The sequence below is a fragment of the Protopterus annectens genome, chromosome 2.part1 (assembly GCF_019279795.1).
Source record: "Protopterus annectens isolate FY-2018-M chromosome 2.part1, PAN1.0, whole genome shotgun sequence".
Classification (NCBI taxonomy): domain Eukaryota; kingdom Metazoa; phylum Chordata; order Ceratodontiformes; family Protopteridae; genus Protopterus; species Protopterus annectens.
In genome coordinates, this window is record NC_056729.1 from 1,651,611,759 (window position 1) to 1,651,631,349 (window position 19,591).

The window sequence follows — 19,591 nt, forward strand, 5'->3', positions numbered from 1 at the left end:
AATATGCAGACTCTGCACAGAAGGCACCCCAGCCGAGAATAAAACCAGAGATCCTCTTGCTGTAAGGCGACAATACTACCACTGCACCATCCTAATATAGGTTCATAGAATCATATGCTAGTAGGTGTTTACTAGGTTAATGACCACAAGGGCCTTTTACGTCTAGCCATGCAACCCAAATCTCTGACAAATTCTGATACCCTTGATAAGTGTAAGGATGGGCCTGGGAGATGAACCATTTACAGGTTACCTGTGTCCATTAGAGACATAGGTGCCAAACTAGGATTGAATTTCCAGTTTCCCATCCAGTTGTCCAAGTTGCACTTGAATTGGGTTAGGGAGGAACTCTGCTTCACATGGATGGGGAGCCTGTTCCTTAGATGGGGTAGTCTATGGGATACATACCGATCCCTCTATTTGTATCACAGGCAAGGTTTAAGTCTTTAGAATGGGTAATTTTGGTGTGTTGGCTTTGTGGATATGCAGGAGGTCCATCAGAGTGGGGTCTGATAATGCCATGTATGCCGGGCATAGATCTCCCCTCAAAAGCCTGTAGGACACAGAATATAGGGATAGCGCCTTGAGGCGATCTGCATAAGTAATTTTACTTATGCCCTGTATTCTTTTAGTGAGGAGCCTCTGTGGATGTTCCAATTGCTGGATATGCCTGGTTCGGTGCACACCAAAGGGGTCATCATTCTTAATGATAGGTCTGATGAATGCCGAATACAGTAGAACAATGACTTCCTTGGACTAAGATGCCATACCTTTGTTTATAAGTTGTGCAACATAAAATTATTTCCTCACTACTGCAGACACGGGACAGTCAAAGGTTAGATTACTATCTATGTGTGTAAGTCCCTGACTACTGGGTCATATCTAAGGGGCGTGTTGTCAATATGATAGTTATCAGGGATGGATGACTTCCCAAAGGATACTATTATGCATTTCTTGGCATTTAGTTTTAGCCGATGGCTCTGACACCAGTTGTTTGTCTATGTTAGCCCCTCCTGAAGAACATTTGTGTCAGTGTGAAATTCAATGACAGCTCCTAATTTGCAATCATCTGCAAATTTAGTCAGCCAGAGACCACTGACATTGGCCTTGACTTCTGGGAAGTAAATGTCAAAATGGAGTGATCCAATGACTGATCCTTGAGGGACTCCACTTGTGACTCGCTTCTTTGTAGAGGTGCACTCCTCAATTTTAACATCCTGGGTCCTATCTGTGAGCCAGTTGGCTATCCACCGGGTGACATACAGGTTTGTACCTAACCTCTTGAGTTTGTCAATAATGCCTTAGTGATTTGTTGTGTTGAATGTCTTGGCCAACTCAAGGTAGGCAGTGTGAACGATTTTGCCCTAATCCATTGCTTTGGTGACATTCTCAAAGAAGTCCACCAGGTTCAGTAGGCAAGATTTGCCCTTGATGAAACCAAACTGGGTTGGGTCTAGTGTCTGGAGGTTTACTATCTCTACTGATCATCTCCATCATAATTCTTTCCATGGCTTTACATATAAGACTAGTGAGACTTATGGGTCTGTAGGTTCCAGCGTCTGTAGATGGCCAACCTTTGTGCAGAGGGATGACTGCTGCCTTTCTCCATTTATGAGGCACAAAGCCTGTTTAGAGGCTACAGCTAAACAATAATTCCAGAGGCCCTGACAGGTCATGTTTAATGCTATTTAGAAGGCATCCTAGGATATTGTCTGGGCCCATTGGTGCAGTGTTCATGGTCTTAGAAAGAGCATTAAGGACCTGTTCCCTAGTGATAGTAGGGGAAGTTATATTTGATGATATTTCCTGAGGGAAGGTTGAGGGGGAGAGAAGAGTAAAGTTGGAGCTGAATTTATGATCAGAAGGTTTGCTATGTCTTCTGGCTGAGTATAGGTGACTCGATTTACAATGAGCTCTGCACACAATATTTTGAGGATACCTGGGTACAACAGTTTGAATCTCATGCCTGCCTCTTGGCATGCCCTAAATAATGGAATAAATTTATTCCTCTTCTGCCTGGTGTGCATGAGGAGTCATTCTCCACAAAAACTCTGCAACCTCCCACTTTTAGTACTTTGTCCTTCTGCCACAGTTTTGTCAGAATCAATTCCATCTGATGGTAAGATTGCATTTTACTATTAAATCTATGTTTTCTCATAGGCAGGTTTGGAGCATAAGGGTGATGTGCCCTTTCAATTAAAAATTCTTGCTGTGAAATACCAGTCTCAGAAATACCAGTGCTTATTTGTACTTTCATAAAATTAATACAGTCTGTTCCTTCCAGCTTCGCTGGTACAGCAGAAAATGTAAGGTTTTCCCTATGTGATCTGTCCTCTAATTTACTATTTTTTAAAAATTTCTGCTTGTGCAGTTTCATATTCACCCAGCCTTTTCTTCATTTCAACCTCCGAGTTTTGCAATTCTTTCACCTTATTTGAATATCTGTTTAAAGCTTCTTCCATTTTTCCAGGTTTTTATCGTTTGTGTTGATATACTCCATCACTGTTTTGCTTATTTTAACCAGTTCTGTGTGCAGCTGCCTTATACATCCCTCTAGGTTACTGGAAGTCACGTCTGGAACTTAAACTGCTTCTTGCTAAACAATGCAGTACTTCTCCCAGTCTGTGTTTTTTCCTCAACTATTGTAGATGATTTTCCTCCAGGTGCTTTATGTTTCATTTTCCTGCCATCTAGACAGTGCACTTACTAGTCAGTTACTGAAATGTATCTAGAAATCTAGGTCCACTAGCTTACGCTGCTAAGTTTCTGTTTTCAGACTGGGAGAAACAGAATTAAGCTGTTACTCAATGTGCAGCCATCTTGGAAGTCCCCTATGGCTGAAACATTTATTAATGCAATTGTTTTGGAATTCTTTTCTTAGTTCTTGTTCTGAAGTTTATTTTTGTTCTGCCATCAATGTGAGACTATTTAGTGACTCATAATATAAAAACCTAGTTTATTTCCTTCGGTCATCAGTACTGAACTTTGGAATATTGATAGCTTCCAAAAAGAGTATGTTTACTACCTTAACTTTCTCTTGGTTGGTGGCACCAACAGACAATACCATGTATTGGGAGGGTGGCCTAATGGTTAAGGTGTTTGCCTTACAAACACAAGGTGCAGGGTTCAAGTCTCCCAAGGGATAATTGGCTAGGCTTAAAATGGCTCGCAAGGGCAGTTAGCCTAGTACTGATCTATGAACCTAAATTATGCTCATACATGAACTAGGATGAAATGTGAATGCATGTGTTTTACACGGTTCCTGTACGGCACATATCTAGTTATGCTGCGTACAGCATAGTCGTCTTTGGACTTATGTCCTTTGATGCAGTCTTTTCTTAGAGGCAAATCATTTTAGTGGTTTCTTTCTTTCTTTGCGCATTTGCATGTAAAAAAAAAAAATGGACACTTTCTATTCTGAAATAAGATGGTCTGTTTTTGGTACCTCCTCTAATATTGCAGTCATCTGTTTAGAAGACAGTGCAAAAATTAGCAGATGAGAAGAAAATATATTGACCTACCTGGAACCTGATCATTACATGTGTGACCTTCGGTCGGCGATCTCCATTCTCCAGCTTTTCCTCGCTTGTCAGAACAGACAAGACAAAGTCTCCAGGCTTGCTTTGACTCTCCCGCACAAGAAAACTGCCTGGTTTTCCTTTATCTATAAGTAGTTTTTCTGCTTCTTTGCCAGACAGATGTCCATGGTACCACCTGTTTAAAAAAAAAAAAAAAGACTGTAAAATGCTAAGAAACATGAAAAATAATGGCCCTATTACTAAGCTCTAAAATTTCTGCAAACAGAATGTTATCATATCATTTCTACCAGAAAGAATAACAGATTGTATTTCCTGACAAAGCGGTGTCCCTGAATCCATTTCCAGTCCTGTATGGATGATATCACAGGTTTCTTGCTTTTATTTTTTTATCTTTTTCAAATTTGAGACCACATTACCTCACACATGTAGCACTAAGTATTTAAAATTGATCCATCTGTAATAATGGTATCATCACAGGTATAAACTTAGAATTAAACTACAGCACCAAACATATAAATTAAGGCTGTGATTACATATTACAAACATTATTCACATAGGGAAGCATCGGACAAGTAAGACCAAAATGAGGTAAACTCAATGTGGCACAGTCTGTGAGACAGTGTTTGCGTTTTGTTTGCTAGAGGTTCTAGTTGTTGGCAGAACCATTTTAGCTTTCCATGCTTCTTAATACCAGTGGTTTCGTGAACTACAACAACTCTGCAGGAAGGTCAGACTACAGATGTGGAGAATACAACAAGAGTAGGTGCGTCAAGTTGTCTACTGCATTCCATCAGAATATGGGGTTAACGTCTGGTTAGAACAGAGCCCAAAGGGGTATACATCACCATATTATTTTGGTAATCCATCTATAATAGTGATACCAACCCTCAGAGTCCACACCACATAAGCAGACTTACGAGGAGCGATGTCATTCAACACTGCTGTGCTCTTTGTTTCTCTCATGTTCTTTTTGCTTAATTTCCATCTAACCATGTTATACAGATTAATAGCAGGTTGGCAGAGGCTACTGCTATAAAATAAAAGTCATTTGCCACATTAACATTCCTTCTGTGATGAAAGGGCCTTGATTTGCTGCAATATACCACCCTTTCTTCTCCTACACTTACATAAATACACTCATTGTCTTCTGTGGCTTGTGCATTCTGTTTCCATACTTCTTGTATGATCCGTGGCAGTATGGTTTTACCATAGTGCACATATCATTTTTTGTATGATCCGTGGCAGTGTGGTTTTACCATAGTACACATATCTCTTCTTGTATGATCCGTGGCAGTGCGGTTTTACCATAGTACACATATCACTTCTTGTATGATCCGTGGCAGTGTGGTTTTACCATAGTGCACATAGCACTTCTTGTATGACCCATGGCAGTGTGGTTTTACCATAGTACACATACCTCTTCTTGTATGATCTGTGGCAGTGTGGTTTTACCATAGTACACATATGCGGCCTTCCAGTTTGAGAAGAACCAGCTGTGTTTAGAGCATGAATTTGTTTATCAAAACTTGATAACTGCTTTCCACTGTGTAGGAACATCTGATCACATATGCAAACTTCCACTGAGAGCCATCTGTCACAAATGGACGGCATAATTTGTGATGCAGGTGACCTACACTTAGGAAGTGGACCTGGTGTGATAGAATTGAAAGTGAGAGTGGATCATTCCGAATAGCTGTTCTTCTCTTCAGGGGAGGATGCATAGCTATTTATTACCTCAGTACTTCCCTGCAAGAGGCTGGCAGGTCTACAGAAGGCATAACAAACATTTAGGAGTTCAAGGAAATCATCTAAAGCGTGGAGTGCATGCATACGTGTGGATGTGTGTGTATATACAAAGTATCTTCTGAAAATCACAAAATAGCTAGGTGTCTCATTATATAAACACAGTAAACTGCATGCAGTGTCTGAGGACTAAAATTCATCTTAGTGATACGTTAAATCATTTCTATTTACTAAAGCATACTCTGAGCTTAGAGGTGCTGTACAGCTGACAGACTGCCATATCATAAAATTCACACCAGCTTTGGCTTCGTTGTTGAGATCTCTGTCTCACAGCTCTAGGATTTGTAGTTCATTTCTCATCTTTAGTCACTATGTGTGTGGAGCTTGCACATTTCCCCACATCTAGACAAATTTTAATCAGTTGTGGTTTCTCCACTCCCCCCCCCCCCAAAAAAAAAACCTTGATGATAGACTCTTTGTAGAAAACAAAAGAGTACATACAGACTCTTTTTTAAGTCAGTTTAAAATCAAATGAACTCAGAACAACCAATCATACAATTTCCAACTGATTTTGATGAAGTAATTCCAACTCCGGTGTCAGCAAAACTGTGCCATTGATAAAAAGGAAGAAAAAAGAAAAAAATCTTTATTATTTAACTGAAAACTTCCTTTCAATGACTACTGAATGTTAAAAACATAGTAAACACAATATGTGTCAATCAAATGATACTAGGCAGCAGTGTACAGCTACAGATGTTGAAATTGTTATTTTAATGCTTCATTTTTCAGAAGGCACTTGACATTAATATGCTCATTAATTGCGGTAGAATGATCAGCTTTTAACTTAAGTTACAGTCCCATCTGTTTTATTTCAAGCAATATGTTTTAAGTCTCCCAACAGTGGAATCAATAGACCCCATGACCCACTAATAAAAGGATGCATTTTTAAAAGTATTACATAAATGGCACTATGCATTGTTAATGTTGTAATTCTTCAAAGCATATAAGTGTTTACAAATCTGCAATGACAAATTCTAAAGCATTTTACCTCTATAATATATCTCAGGTCAGGCAACTTGCTACGTACACCACAATATTACAGTTACATATATAATTCCTAGCTTCTATCCTCCTGCTAAAGGGTGTCAGATTCAGGGATGCCAACTACATTTAAACCTGCATTATGAAAAACTTACACAATCATACATACCCATGGGCTTTCACAACAATGGACCACGGTGGATTGTGGATGGAAACTTAATATATTTTCTGTGCCTTAAGAGAAATGCTATGCTAGATAATAAAAATTATTTCTTTCCATGAGACAATGTCTGTCCCCTTACTGAAATATAAGTTAGTTTTACTACATGGTGAGATTGCAAGAAATGTGGAAATTCATAAATATGGCTGCAAGTATAGAAAACTCCTGGAAGAACCTCATGTTGATCAGGATCAAATGCAGGAATGGTTAAGGAGAGGCGAATTAAAACCATAGGATGAAAGGTTAATGTTGGCAGCCCAAGATAGTGGACTACGTACATGTCGGTTTACAAAGTCCATTGAACATGTGGGAGAAACAGACAAATGTAGGCTTTGCAGAAGAATTGGAAACAGTCGTACGTCTTGTTGCTGGTTGTGATATACTAATGGCAGAAGGAATGTGGCTGAAAGGCATAATAATGTGGCAAGAATGTTGCATTGCAGATTGTGCAAACATTATAATAATGAAGTAGCTGAAAAACATTAGAAACGTGAATGTATTAACTTATTGTGTAATTTCATCAAAATAAAAATCATCTGAGTAAAAAAAAAAAAGCATTAGAAACATGAGCCACAAAGCATTATAGAAAATGATGAAATTTATATTACATGGGATCACAGATTATCAACAGCTCAAAAAACAGATCCAAGAAAAGCAGACATAGAAGTCCAACAAAAGAAGACAAAATGAATGAAGTGATCCCCTAAAGACTACCACTACTACATACAGAGATACAACATCATAAAATGCCAGGATTTGAAGGCAGAAATGAGGGCAATGTGGAAACATGATCCCCCAAAGACTACCACTACTACATACAGAGATAAAACATCATAAAATACCAGGATTCATAGGCAGAAACGAGGGCAATGTGGAAACATGATCTCCCAAACACTACCACTACTACATACAGAGATACAACATCATAAAATACCAGGATTCGCAGGCAGAAATGAGGACAATGTGTAATAATGATCCCCCAAAGACTACCACTACTACATACAGAGATACAACATCATAAAATACCAGGATTCGCAGGCAGAAACGAGGGCAATGTGGAAAAATGATCCCCCAAACACTACCACTACTACATACAGAGATACATCATCATAAAATACCAGGATTCGCAGGCAGAAATGACGACAATGTGGAAACATGATCCCCCAAAGACTACCACTACTACATACAGAGATACAACATCATAAAATACAAGGATTCACAGGCAGAAACGAGGGCAATGTGGAAACATGATCCCCCAAAGACTACCACTATTACATACTGAGATACAACATCATAAAATACCAGGATTCGCAGGCAGACAAGAGGGCAATGTGGAAACATGATCCCCCAAAGACTACCACTACTACATACAGAGATACAACATCATAAAATACCAGGATTCGCAGGCAGAAACGAGGGCAATGTGGAAAAAGGATCCCCCAAAGACTACCACTACTACATACAGAGATACAACATCATAAAATACCAGGATTCATAAGCAGAAACGAGGGCAATGTGGAAACATGATCCCCCAAAGACTATCACTACTACATACAGAGATACAACATCATAAAATACCAGGATTCGCAGGCAGAAACGAGGGCAATGTGGAAACATGATCCCCCAAAGACTACCACTACTACATACAGAGATACAACATCATAAGATACCAGGATTCGCAGGCAGAAACGAGGGCAATGTGGAAAAATGATCCCCCAAAGACTACCACTATTACATACAGAGATACAACATCATAAAATACCAGGATTCGCAGGCAGACATGAGGGCAATGTGGAAACATGATCCCGCAAAGACTACCACTACAACATACAGAGATACAACATCATAAAATACCAGGATTCGCAGGCAGAAACGAGGGCAATGTGGAAACATGTTCCCCCAAAGACTACCACTACTACATACAGAGATACAACGTCATAAAATACCAGGATTCGCAGGCAGAAACGAGGGCAATGTGGAAAAATGATCCCCCAAACACTACCACTACTACATACAGAGATACAACATCATAAAATACCAGGATTAGGAGGCAGAAATGAGGGCAATGTGGAAAAATGATCCCCCAAAGACTACCACTACTACATACAGAGATACAACATTATAAAATACCAGGATTCGCAGGCAGAAACGAGGGCAATGTGGAAACATGATCCCCCAAAGACTACCACTACTACATACAGAGATACAACATCATAAAATACCAGGATTCGCAGGCAGAAATGAGGGCAATGTAGAAACATGATCCCCCAAAGACTACCACTACTACATACAGAGATACATCATAAAATACCAGGATTCGCAGGCAGAAATGAGGGCAATGTGGAAACATGATCTCCCAAAGACTACCACTACTACATACAGAGATACAACATCATAAAATACCAGGATTCGCAGGCAGAAATGAGGGCAATGTAGAAACATGATCCCCCAAAGACTACCACTACTACATACAGAGATACAACATCATAAAATACCAGGATTCGCAGGCAGAAATGAGGGCAATGTGGAAACATGATCCCCCAAAGACTACCACTACTACATACAGAGATGCAACATCATAAAATACCAGGATTCGCAGGCAGAAATGAGGGCAATATGGAAACATGATCCCCTAAAGCCTTCCACTACTACATACAGAGATACAAAATCATAAAATACCAGGATTCGCAAACAGAAACGAGGGCATTGTGGAAACATGATCCCCCAAAGACTACCACTACTACATACAGAGATGCAACATCATAAAATACGAGGATTCGCAGGCAGAAATGAGGGCAATAAGGAAACATGAACTCCCAAGGACGACCACTACTACATACATCGCAGGCAGAAATGAGGGCAATGTGGAAACATGATCTCCCAAAGACTACCACTACTACATACAGAGATACAACATCATAAAATACCAGGATTCGCAGGCAGAAACGAGGGCAATGTGGAAAAATGATCCCCCAAACACTACCACTACTACATACAGAGATACAACATCATAAAATACCAGGATTCGCAGGCAGAATGAGGGCAATGTGGAAACATGATCCCCCAAAGACTACCACTACTACATACAGAGATACAACATCATAAAATACCAGGATTCACAGGCAGAAACGAGGGCAATGTGGAAACATGATCCCCCAAAGACTACCACTACTACATAAAGAGATACAACATCATAAAATACCAGGATTCGCAGGCAGAAATGAGGGCAATGTGGAAACATGATCCCCCAAAGACTACCACTACTACATACAGAGATACAACATCATAAAATACCAGGATTCGCAGGCAGAAATGAGGGCAATGTGGAAAAATGATCCCCCAAAGACTACCACTACTACATACAGAGATACAACATCATAAAATACCAGGATTCGCATGCAGAAACGAGGGCAATGTGGAAACATGATCCCCCAAAGACTACCACAACCACATACAGAGATACAACATCATAAAATACCATGATTCGCAGGCAGAAACGAGGGCAATGTGGAAACATGATCCCCCAAAGACTACCACTGCTACATACAGAGATACAGCATCATAAAATACCAGGATTCGCAGGCAGAAACAAGGGCAATGTGGAAACATGATCCCCCAAAGACTACCACTACCACATACAGAGATAGAACATCATAAAATACCAGGATTCGCAGGCAGAAATGAGGGCAATGTGGAAACATGATCTCCCAAAGACTACCACTACTACATACAGAGATACAACATCATAAAATACCAGGATTCGCAGGCAGAAACGAGGGCAATGTGGAAACATGATCCCCAGAAGACTACCACTACTACATACAGAGATACAACATCATAAAATACCAGGATTCGCAGGCAGAAACGAGGGCAATGTGGAAAAATGATCCCCCAAACACTACCACTACTACATACAGAGATACAACATCATAAAATACAAGGATTCGCAGGCAGAAACGAGGGCAATGTGGAAACATGATCCCCCAAAGACTACCACTACTACATACAGAGATACAACATCATAAAATACCAGGATTCGCAAGCAGAAACGAGGGCAATGTGGAAACATGACCTCCCAAGGACTACCACTACCACATACAGAGATACAACATCATAAAATACCATGATTCGCAGGCAGAAACGAGGGCAATGTGGAAACATGATCCCCCAAAGACTACCACTACTACATACAGAGATGCAACATCATAAAATACCAGGATTCGCAGGCAGAAATGAGGGCAATGTGGAAACATGATCCCCCAAAGACTACCACTACTACATACAGAGATACAACATCATAAAATACCAGGATTCGCAGGCAGAAATGAGGGCAATGTGGAAACATGATCCCCCAAAGACTACCACTACCACATACAGAGATACAACATCATAAAATACCAGGATTCGCAGGCAGAAATGAGGGCAATGTGGAAAAATGATCCCCCCAAAGACTACCACTACTACATACAGAGATACAACATCATAAAATACAAGAATTCACAGGCAGAAACGAGGGCAATGTGGAAACATGATCCCCCAAAGACTACCACTACTACATACAGAGATACAACATCATAAAATACCAGGATTCGCAGGCAAAAACGAGGGCAATGTGGAAACATGATCCCACAAAGACTACCACTACTACATACAGAGATACAACATCATAAAATACCAGGATTCGCAGGCAGAAACGAGGGCAATGTGGAAAAATGATCCCCCAAACACTACCACTACTACATACAGAGATATAACATCATAAAATACCAGGATTAGCAGGCAGAAACGAGGGCAACGTGGAAACATGATCCCCCAAAGACTACCACTACTACATACAGAGATACAACATCATAAAATACCAGGATTCGCAGGCAGAAACGAGGGCAATGTGGAAACATGATCTCCCAAAGACTACCACTACTACATACAGAGATGCAACATCATAAAATACCAGGATTCGCAGGCAGAAACGAGGGCAATGTGGAAAAATGATCCCCCAAACACTACCACTACTACATACAGAGATATAACATCATAAAATACCAGGATTCGCAGGCAGACATGAGGGCAATGTGGAAACATGATCTCCCAAAGACTACCACTACTACATACAGAGATACAACATCATAAAATACCAGGATTCGCAGGCAGAAACGAGGGCAATGTGGAAACATGATCCCCCAAAGACTACCACTACTACATACAGAGATACAACATCATAAAATACCAGGATTCGCAGGCAGAAACGAGGGCAATGTGGAAAAATGATCCCCCAAAGACTACCACTACTACATACAGATACAACATCATAAAATACCAGGATTCGCAGGCAGAAACGAGGGCAATGTGGAAATATGATCCCCAAAGACTACCACTACTACATACAGAGATACAACATCATAAAATACCAGGTTTCGCAGGCAGAAATGAGGGCAATGAGGAAACATGATCCCCCAAACACTACCACTACTACATACAGAGATACAACATCATAAAATACCAGGATTCGCAGGCAGAAACGAGGGCAATGTGGAATAATGATCCCCCAAAAACTACCACTACTACATACAGAGATACAACATCATAAAATACCAGGATTCACAGGCAGAAACGAGGGCAATGTGGAAACATGATCTCCCAAAGACTACCACTACTACATACAGAGATACAACATCATAAAATACTAGGATTTGCAGGCAGAAATGAGGGCAATGTAGAAAAATGATCCCCCAAAGACTACCACTACTACATACAGAGATACAACATAATAAAATACCAGGTTTCGCAGGCAGAAATGAGGGCAATGTGGAAATATGATCCCCCAAAGACTACAGCTGCTACATACAGAGATGCCACATCATAAAATACCAGGATTCGCAGGCAGAAACGAGGGCAATGTGGAAAAATGATCCCCCAAAGACCACCACTACTACATACAGAGATACAACATCATAAAATACCAGGATTAGCAGGCAGAAATGAGGGCAATGTGGAAAAATGATCCCCCAAACACTACCACTACTACATACAGAGATACAACATCATAAAATACCAGGATTCACAGTCAAAAATGAGGGCAATGTGGAATAATGATCCCCCAAAGACTACCACTACTACATACAGAGATACAACATCATAAAATACCAGGATTCACAGGCAGAAACGAGGGCAATGTGGAAAAATGATCCCCCAAAGACTACCACTACTACATACAGAGATACAACATCATAAAATACCAGGATTCGCAGGCAGAAATGAGGGCAATGTGGAAAAATGATCCCCCAAAGACTACCACTACTACATACAGAGATACAACATCATAAAATACCAGGATTCGCAGGCAGAAACGAGGGCAATGTGGAAACATGATCCCCCAAAGACTACCACTACTACATACAGAGATACAACATCATAAAATACCAGGATTCGCAGGCAGAAACGAGGGCAATGTGGAAACATGATCCCCAAAGACTACCACTACTACATACAGAGATACAACATCATAAAATACCAGGATTCGCAGGCAGAAACGTGGGCAATGTGGAAACATGATCTCCCAAAGACTACCACTACTACATACAGAGATACAACATCTTAAAATACCAGGATTCGCAGGCAGAAACGAGGGCAATTTGGAAAAATGATCCCCCAAAGACTACCACTATTACATACAGAGATACAACATCATAAAATACCAGGATTCGCAGGCAGAAACGAGGGCAATGTGGAAACATGATCCCCCAAAGACTACCACTACTACATACAGAGATACAACATCATAAAATACCAGGATTCACAGGCAGAAATGAGGGCAATGTGGAAACATGATCCCCCAAAGACTACCACTACTACATACAGAGATACAACATCATAAAATACCAGGATTCGCAGGCAGAAACGAGGGCAATGTGGAAACATGATCCCCCAAAGACTACCACTACTACATACAGAGATACAACATCATAAAATGCCAGGATTCGCAGGCAGAAACAAGGGCAATGTGGAAACATGATCCCCCAAAGACTACCACTACTACATACAGAGATACAACATCATAAAATACCAGGATTCGCAGGCAGAAACGAGGGCAATGTGGAAAAATGATCCCCCAAACACTACCACTACTACATACAGAGATACAACATCATAAAATACCAGGATTCACAGGCAGAAACGAGGGCAATGTGTAATAATGATCCCCCAAAGACTACCACTACTACATACAGAGATACAACATCATAAAATACCAGGATTCGCAGGCAGAAATGAGGGCAATGTGGAAACATGATCCCCCAAAGACTACCACTACTACATACAGAGATACAACATCATAAAATACCAGGATTCGCAGGCAGAAATGAGGGCAATGTGGAAAAATGATCCCCCAAAGACTACCACTACTACATACAGAGATACAACATCATAAAATACCATGATTCGCAGGCAGAAACGAGGGCAATGTGGAAACATGATCCCCCAAAGACTACCACTACTACATACAGAGATACAACATCATAAAATACCAGGATTCGCAGGCAGAAACGAGGGCAATGTGGAAACATGATCTCCCAAAGACTACCACTACTACATACAGAGATGCAACATCATAAAATACCAGGATTCGCAGGCAGAAACGAGGGCAATGTGTAGTAATGATCCCCCAAAGACTACCACTACTACATACAGAGATAGAACATCATAAAATACCAGGATTCGCAGGCAGAAACGAGGGCAATGTTGAAAAATGATCCCCCAAAGACTACCACTACTACATACAGAGATACAACATCATAAAATACCAGGATTCGCAGGCAAAAATGAGAGCAATGTGGAAACATGATCCCCCAAAGACTACCACTACTACATACAGAGATACAACATCATAAAATACCAGGATTCACAGGCAGAAACGAGGGCAATGTGGAAACATGATCCCCCAAACACTACCACTGCTACATACAGAGATACAACATCATAAAATACCAGGATTTACAGGCAGAAATGAGGGGAATGTGGAAACATGATCCCCCAAAGACTACCACTACCACATACAGAGATACAACATCATAAAATACCAGGATTCGCAGGCAGAAATGAGGGCAATGTGGAAAAATGATCCCCCAAACACTACCACTACTACATACAGAGATACAACATCATAAAATACCAGGATTCGCAGGCAGAAACGAGGGCAATGTGGAAACATGATCCCCCAAAGACTACCACTACTACATACAGAGATACAACATCATAAAATACCAGGATTCGCAGGCAGAAACGAGGGCAATGTGTAATAATGATCCCCCAAAGACTACCAGTACTACATACAGAGATACAACATCATAAAATACCAGGATTTGCAGGCAGAAACGAGGGCAATGTGGAAACATGATCCCCAAAAGACTACCACTACTACATACAGAGATACAACATCATAAAATACCAAAATTCGCAGGCAGAAATGAGGGCAATGTGGAAAAATGATCCCCCAAAGACTACCACTACTACATACAGAGATACAACATCATAAAATACCAGGATTCGCAGGCAGAAATGAGGGCAATGTGGAAACATGATCCCCCAAAGACTACCACTACTACATACAGAGATACAACATCATAAAATACCAGGATTCGCAGGCAGAAATGAGGGCAATGTGGAAAAATGATCCCCCAAAGACTACCACTACTACATACAGAGATACAACATCATAAAATACCAGGATTCGCAGGCAGAAACGAGGGTATGTGGAAACATGATCCCCCAAAGACTACCACTACCATATACAGAGATACAACATCATAAAATACCAGGATTCGCAGGCAGAAACGAGGGCAATGTTGAAACATGATCTCCCAAAGACTACCACTACTACATACAGAGATACAACATCATAAAATACCAGGATTCACAGGCAGAAACGAGGGCAATGTGGAAACATGATCCCCCAAAGACTACCACTACTACATACAGAGATACAACATCATAAAATACCAGGATTCGCAGGCAGAAACGAGGGCAATGTGGAAAAATGCTCCCCCAAACACTACCACTACTACATACAGAGATACAACATCATAAAATACCAGGATTCGCAGGCAGAAACGAGGGCAATGTGGAAACATGATCTCCCAAAGACTACCACTACTACATACAGAGATACAACATCATAAAATACCAGGATTCGCAGGCAGAAATGAGGGCAATGTGGAAAAATGATCCCCCAAAGACTACCACTACTACATACAGAGATACAACATCATAAAATACCAGGTTTCGCAGGCAGAAATGAGGGCAATTTGGAAATATGATCCCCCAAAGACTACAGCTGCTACATACAGAGATGCCACATCATTAAATGCCAGGATTCGCAGGCAGAAATGAGGGCAATGTGGAAAAATGATCCCCCAAAGACCACCACTACTACATACAGAGATACAACATCATAAAATACCAGGATTAGCAGGCAGAAATGAGGGCAATGTGGAAAAATGATCCCCCAAACACTACCACTACTACATACAGAGATACAACATCATAAAATACCAGGATTCGCAGTCAAAAATGAGGGCAATGTGGAATAATGATCCCCCAAAGACTACCACTACTACATACAGAGATACAACATCATAAAATACCAGGATTCACAGGCAGAAACGAGGGCAATGTGGAAAAATGATCCCCCAAAGACTACCACTACTACATACAGAGATACAACATCATAAAATACCAGGATTCGCAGGCAGAAATGAGGGCAATGTGGAAAAATGATCCCCCAAAGACTACCACTACTACATACAGAGATACAACATCATAAAATACCAGGATTCGCAGGCAGAAATGAGGGCAATGTGGAAACATGATCCCCCAAAGACTACCACTACTACATACAGAGATACAACATCATAAAATACCAGGATTAGCAGGCAGAAACGAGGGCAATGTGGAAACATGATCCCCCAAAGACTACCACTACTACATACAGAGATACAACATCATAAAATACCAGGATTCGCAGGCAGAAATGAGGGCAATGTGGAAACATGATCCCCCAAAGACTACCACTACTACATACAGAGATACAACATCTTAAAATACCAGGATTCGCAGGCAGAAACGAGGGCAATTTGGAAAAATGATCCCCCAAAGACTACCACTACTACATACAGAGATACAACATCATAAAATACCAGGATTCGCAGGCAGAAACGAGGGCAATGTGGAAACATGATCCCCCAAAGACTACCACTACCACATACAGAGATACAACATCATAAAATACCAGGATTCACAGGCAGAAACGAGGGCAATGTGGAAACATGATCCCCCAAAGACTACCACTACTACATACAGAGATACAACATCATAAAATACCAGGATTCGCAGGCAGAAACAAGGGCAATGTGGAAACATGATCCCCCAAAGACTACCACTACTACATACAGAGATACAACATCATAAAATACCAGGATTCGCAGGCAGAAACAAGGGCAATGTGGAAACATGATCCCCCAAAGACTACCACTACTACATACAGAGATACAACATCATAAAATACCAGGATTCGCAGGCAGAAACGAGGGCAATGTGGAAAAATGATCCCCCAAACACTACCACTACTACATACAGAGATACAACATCATAAAATACCAGGATTCACAGGCAGAAATGAGGGCAATGTGTAATAATGATCCCCCAAAGACTACCACTACTACATACAGAGATACAACATCATAAAATACCAGGATTCGCAGGCAGAAATGAGGGCAATGTGGAAACATGATCCCCCAAAGACTACCACTACTACATACAGAGATACAACATCATAAAATACCAGGATTCGCAGGCAGAAATGAGGGCAATGTGGAAAAATGATCCCCCAAAGACTACCACTACTACATACAGAGATACAACATCATAAAATACCATGATTCGCAGGCAGAAACGAGGGCAATGTGGAAACATGATCTCCCAAAGACTACCACTACTACATACAGAGATACAACATCATAAAATACCAGGATTCGCAGGCAGAAACGAGGGCAATGTGGAAACATGATCTCCCAAAGACTACCACTACTACATACAGAGATGCAACATCATAAAATACCAGGATTCGCAGGCAGAAACGAGGGCAATGTGTAATAATGATCCCCCAAAGACTACCACTACTACATTCAGAGATAGAACATCATAAAATACCAGGATTCGCAGGCAGAAACGAGGGCAATGTTGAAAAATGATCCCCCAAAGACTACCACTACTACATACAGAGATACAACATCATAAAATACCAGGATTCGCAGGCAAAAATGAGAGCAATGTGGAAACATGATCCCCCAAAGACTACCACTACTACATACAGAGATACAACATCATAAAATACCAGGATTCACAGGCAGAAATGAGGGGAATGTGGAAACATGATCCCCCAAAGACTACCTCTACCACATACAGAGATACAACATCATAAAATACCAGGATTCGCAGGCAGAAATGAGGGCAATGTGGAAAAATGATCCCCCAAACACTACCACTACTACATACAGAGATACAACATCATAAAATACCAGGATTCGCAGGCAGAAACGAGGGCAATGTGGAAACATGATCCCCCAAAGACTACCACTACTACATACAGAGATACAACATCATAAAATACCAGGATTCGCAGGCAGAAACGAGGGCAATGTGTAATAATGATCCCCCAAAGACTACCAGTACTATATACAGAGATACAACATCATAAAATACCAGGATTCGCAGACAGAAACGAGGGCAATGTGGAAACATGATCCCCAAAAGACTACCACTACTACATACAGAGATACAACATCATAAAATACCAAAATTCGCAGGCAGAAATGAGGGCAATGTGGAAAAATGATCCCCCAAAGACTACCACTACTACATACAGAGATACAACATCATAAAATACCAGGATTCGCAGGCAGAAATGAGGGCAATAGGTTCATAGGTTTATAGGTTTATACTAGGCTATCTGCCCTAAGGCATTTATAAGCCTAGCCCAAATTATTGTGGCTTACGCCACCCCTTATATGAAAAAATACTGTGCCCATTAGTTTGTTGTGCCTCTGTCCAGCAGTGACACAGAGATGATTCCTGGGGTAAACCTACGATCTCCCATCCACAGGTCTAGATTTCTCTTGAACAGAGTCAGCGAGGTGCTCTGCCTCACATGGACCGGGATTTTATTCCACAGCATAGGGAGTCTCTGAGTGATAAATCTATCCCTCCAGCACGTCCTATTTATATCCGTGCTAAGGTTTAAGTCGCTTGCTCTAGTGGTTTTGGTGGATTTGGATTTTTGAGGTGGAGCATGTCCATTAATTCGGGTTGGACATGGCCTTGTATGTCAGGCACATGTCACCTCTGAGCAGGCGGTATGCGACTGAATAGAGCTGGAGTTTATTCAATCTGGCAGCATATCACAGCTTTTGGAGTCCCTTTATCCTTTTGGTGAGGAACTTTGGGGTCTCTCCAATTGCTGCAGATGTCGGGTGAGATACATCCCGAATGAGGCATTGTACTTGATCATTGGCCTGATAAGTGAAGAGTACAGGGGAACAATGACCTCACTAGATCTGGATGTGAATCCCTTCATGATCAGGTGGGCAATGTAGAAGGTCTTTCTAACCACTTTAGCAATGTGAGTGTCAAAAGAAAGGCCACTGTCAATCTGGGTCCCCAGGTCCCTGATAACCTCTTCTGTGCTTAGTGGGTTGCCACCTATATGGTAGCTTGGGGTTACCTTGTTTTTCCCGAAGGGTATGACTATACATTTTTGGCGTTTAACTTCAGGCCATGGCTCTGGCACCAGCTATCTGTTTCCGTGAGTCCCTTCTGAAGGATATCCGTGTCCGATGCACTTTCCACTATGGCCCAGTTTGCAGTCGTCTGCAAACTTTGTCAGCCAAAGTCCTCCCATGTTGGCCTGTACTTCTGAGAAGTAGATGCCAAACAATAGGGGCCAAGGACCGAGCCCTGTGGGACACCACTTGTGACCGGCTTGGAGTCTGACACAGCGCCA

The 19,591-nt window shown here is 41.2% G+C and overlaps 1 protein-coding gene across 1 annotated transcript in view; it reads right to left on the minus strand.

The window, feature by feature from the left end:
• LOC122794574 (tyrosine-protein phosphatase non-receptor type 11-like) overlaps positions 1-19,591 on the minus strand; it is a gene marked incomplete at its 5' end in the record, with an annotated part of 1,649,855 nt that overhangs the window by 522,487 nt on the left and 1,107,777 nt on the right. Inside the window, one exon of the mRNA XM_044063080.1 lies at positions 3,519-3,711. Within this exon, the coding sequence (XP_043919015.1) occupies positions 3,519-3,711 (193 nt within the window). The remainder of the gene's footprint in view (positions 1-3,518; positions 3,712-19,591) is intronic.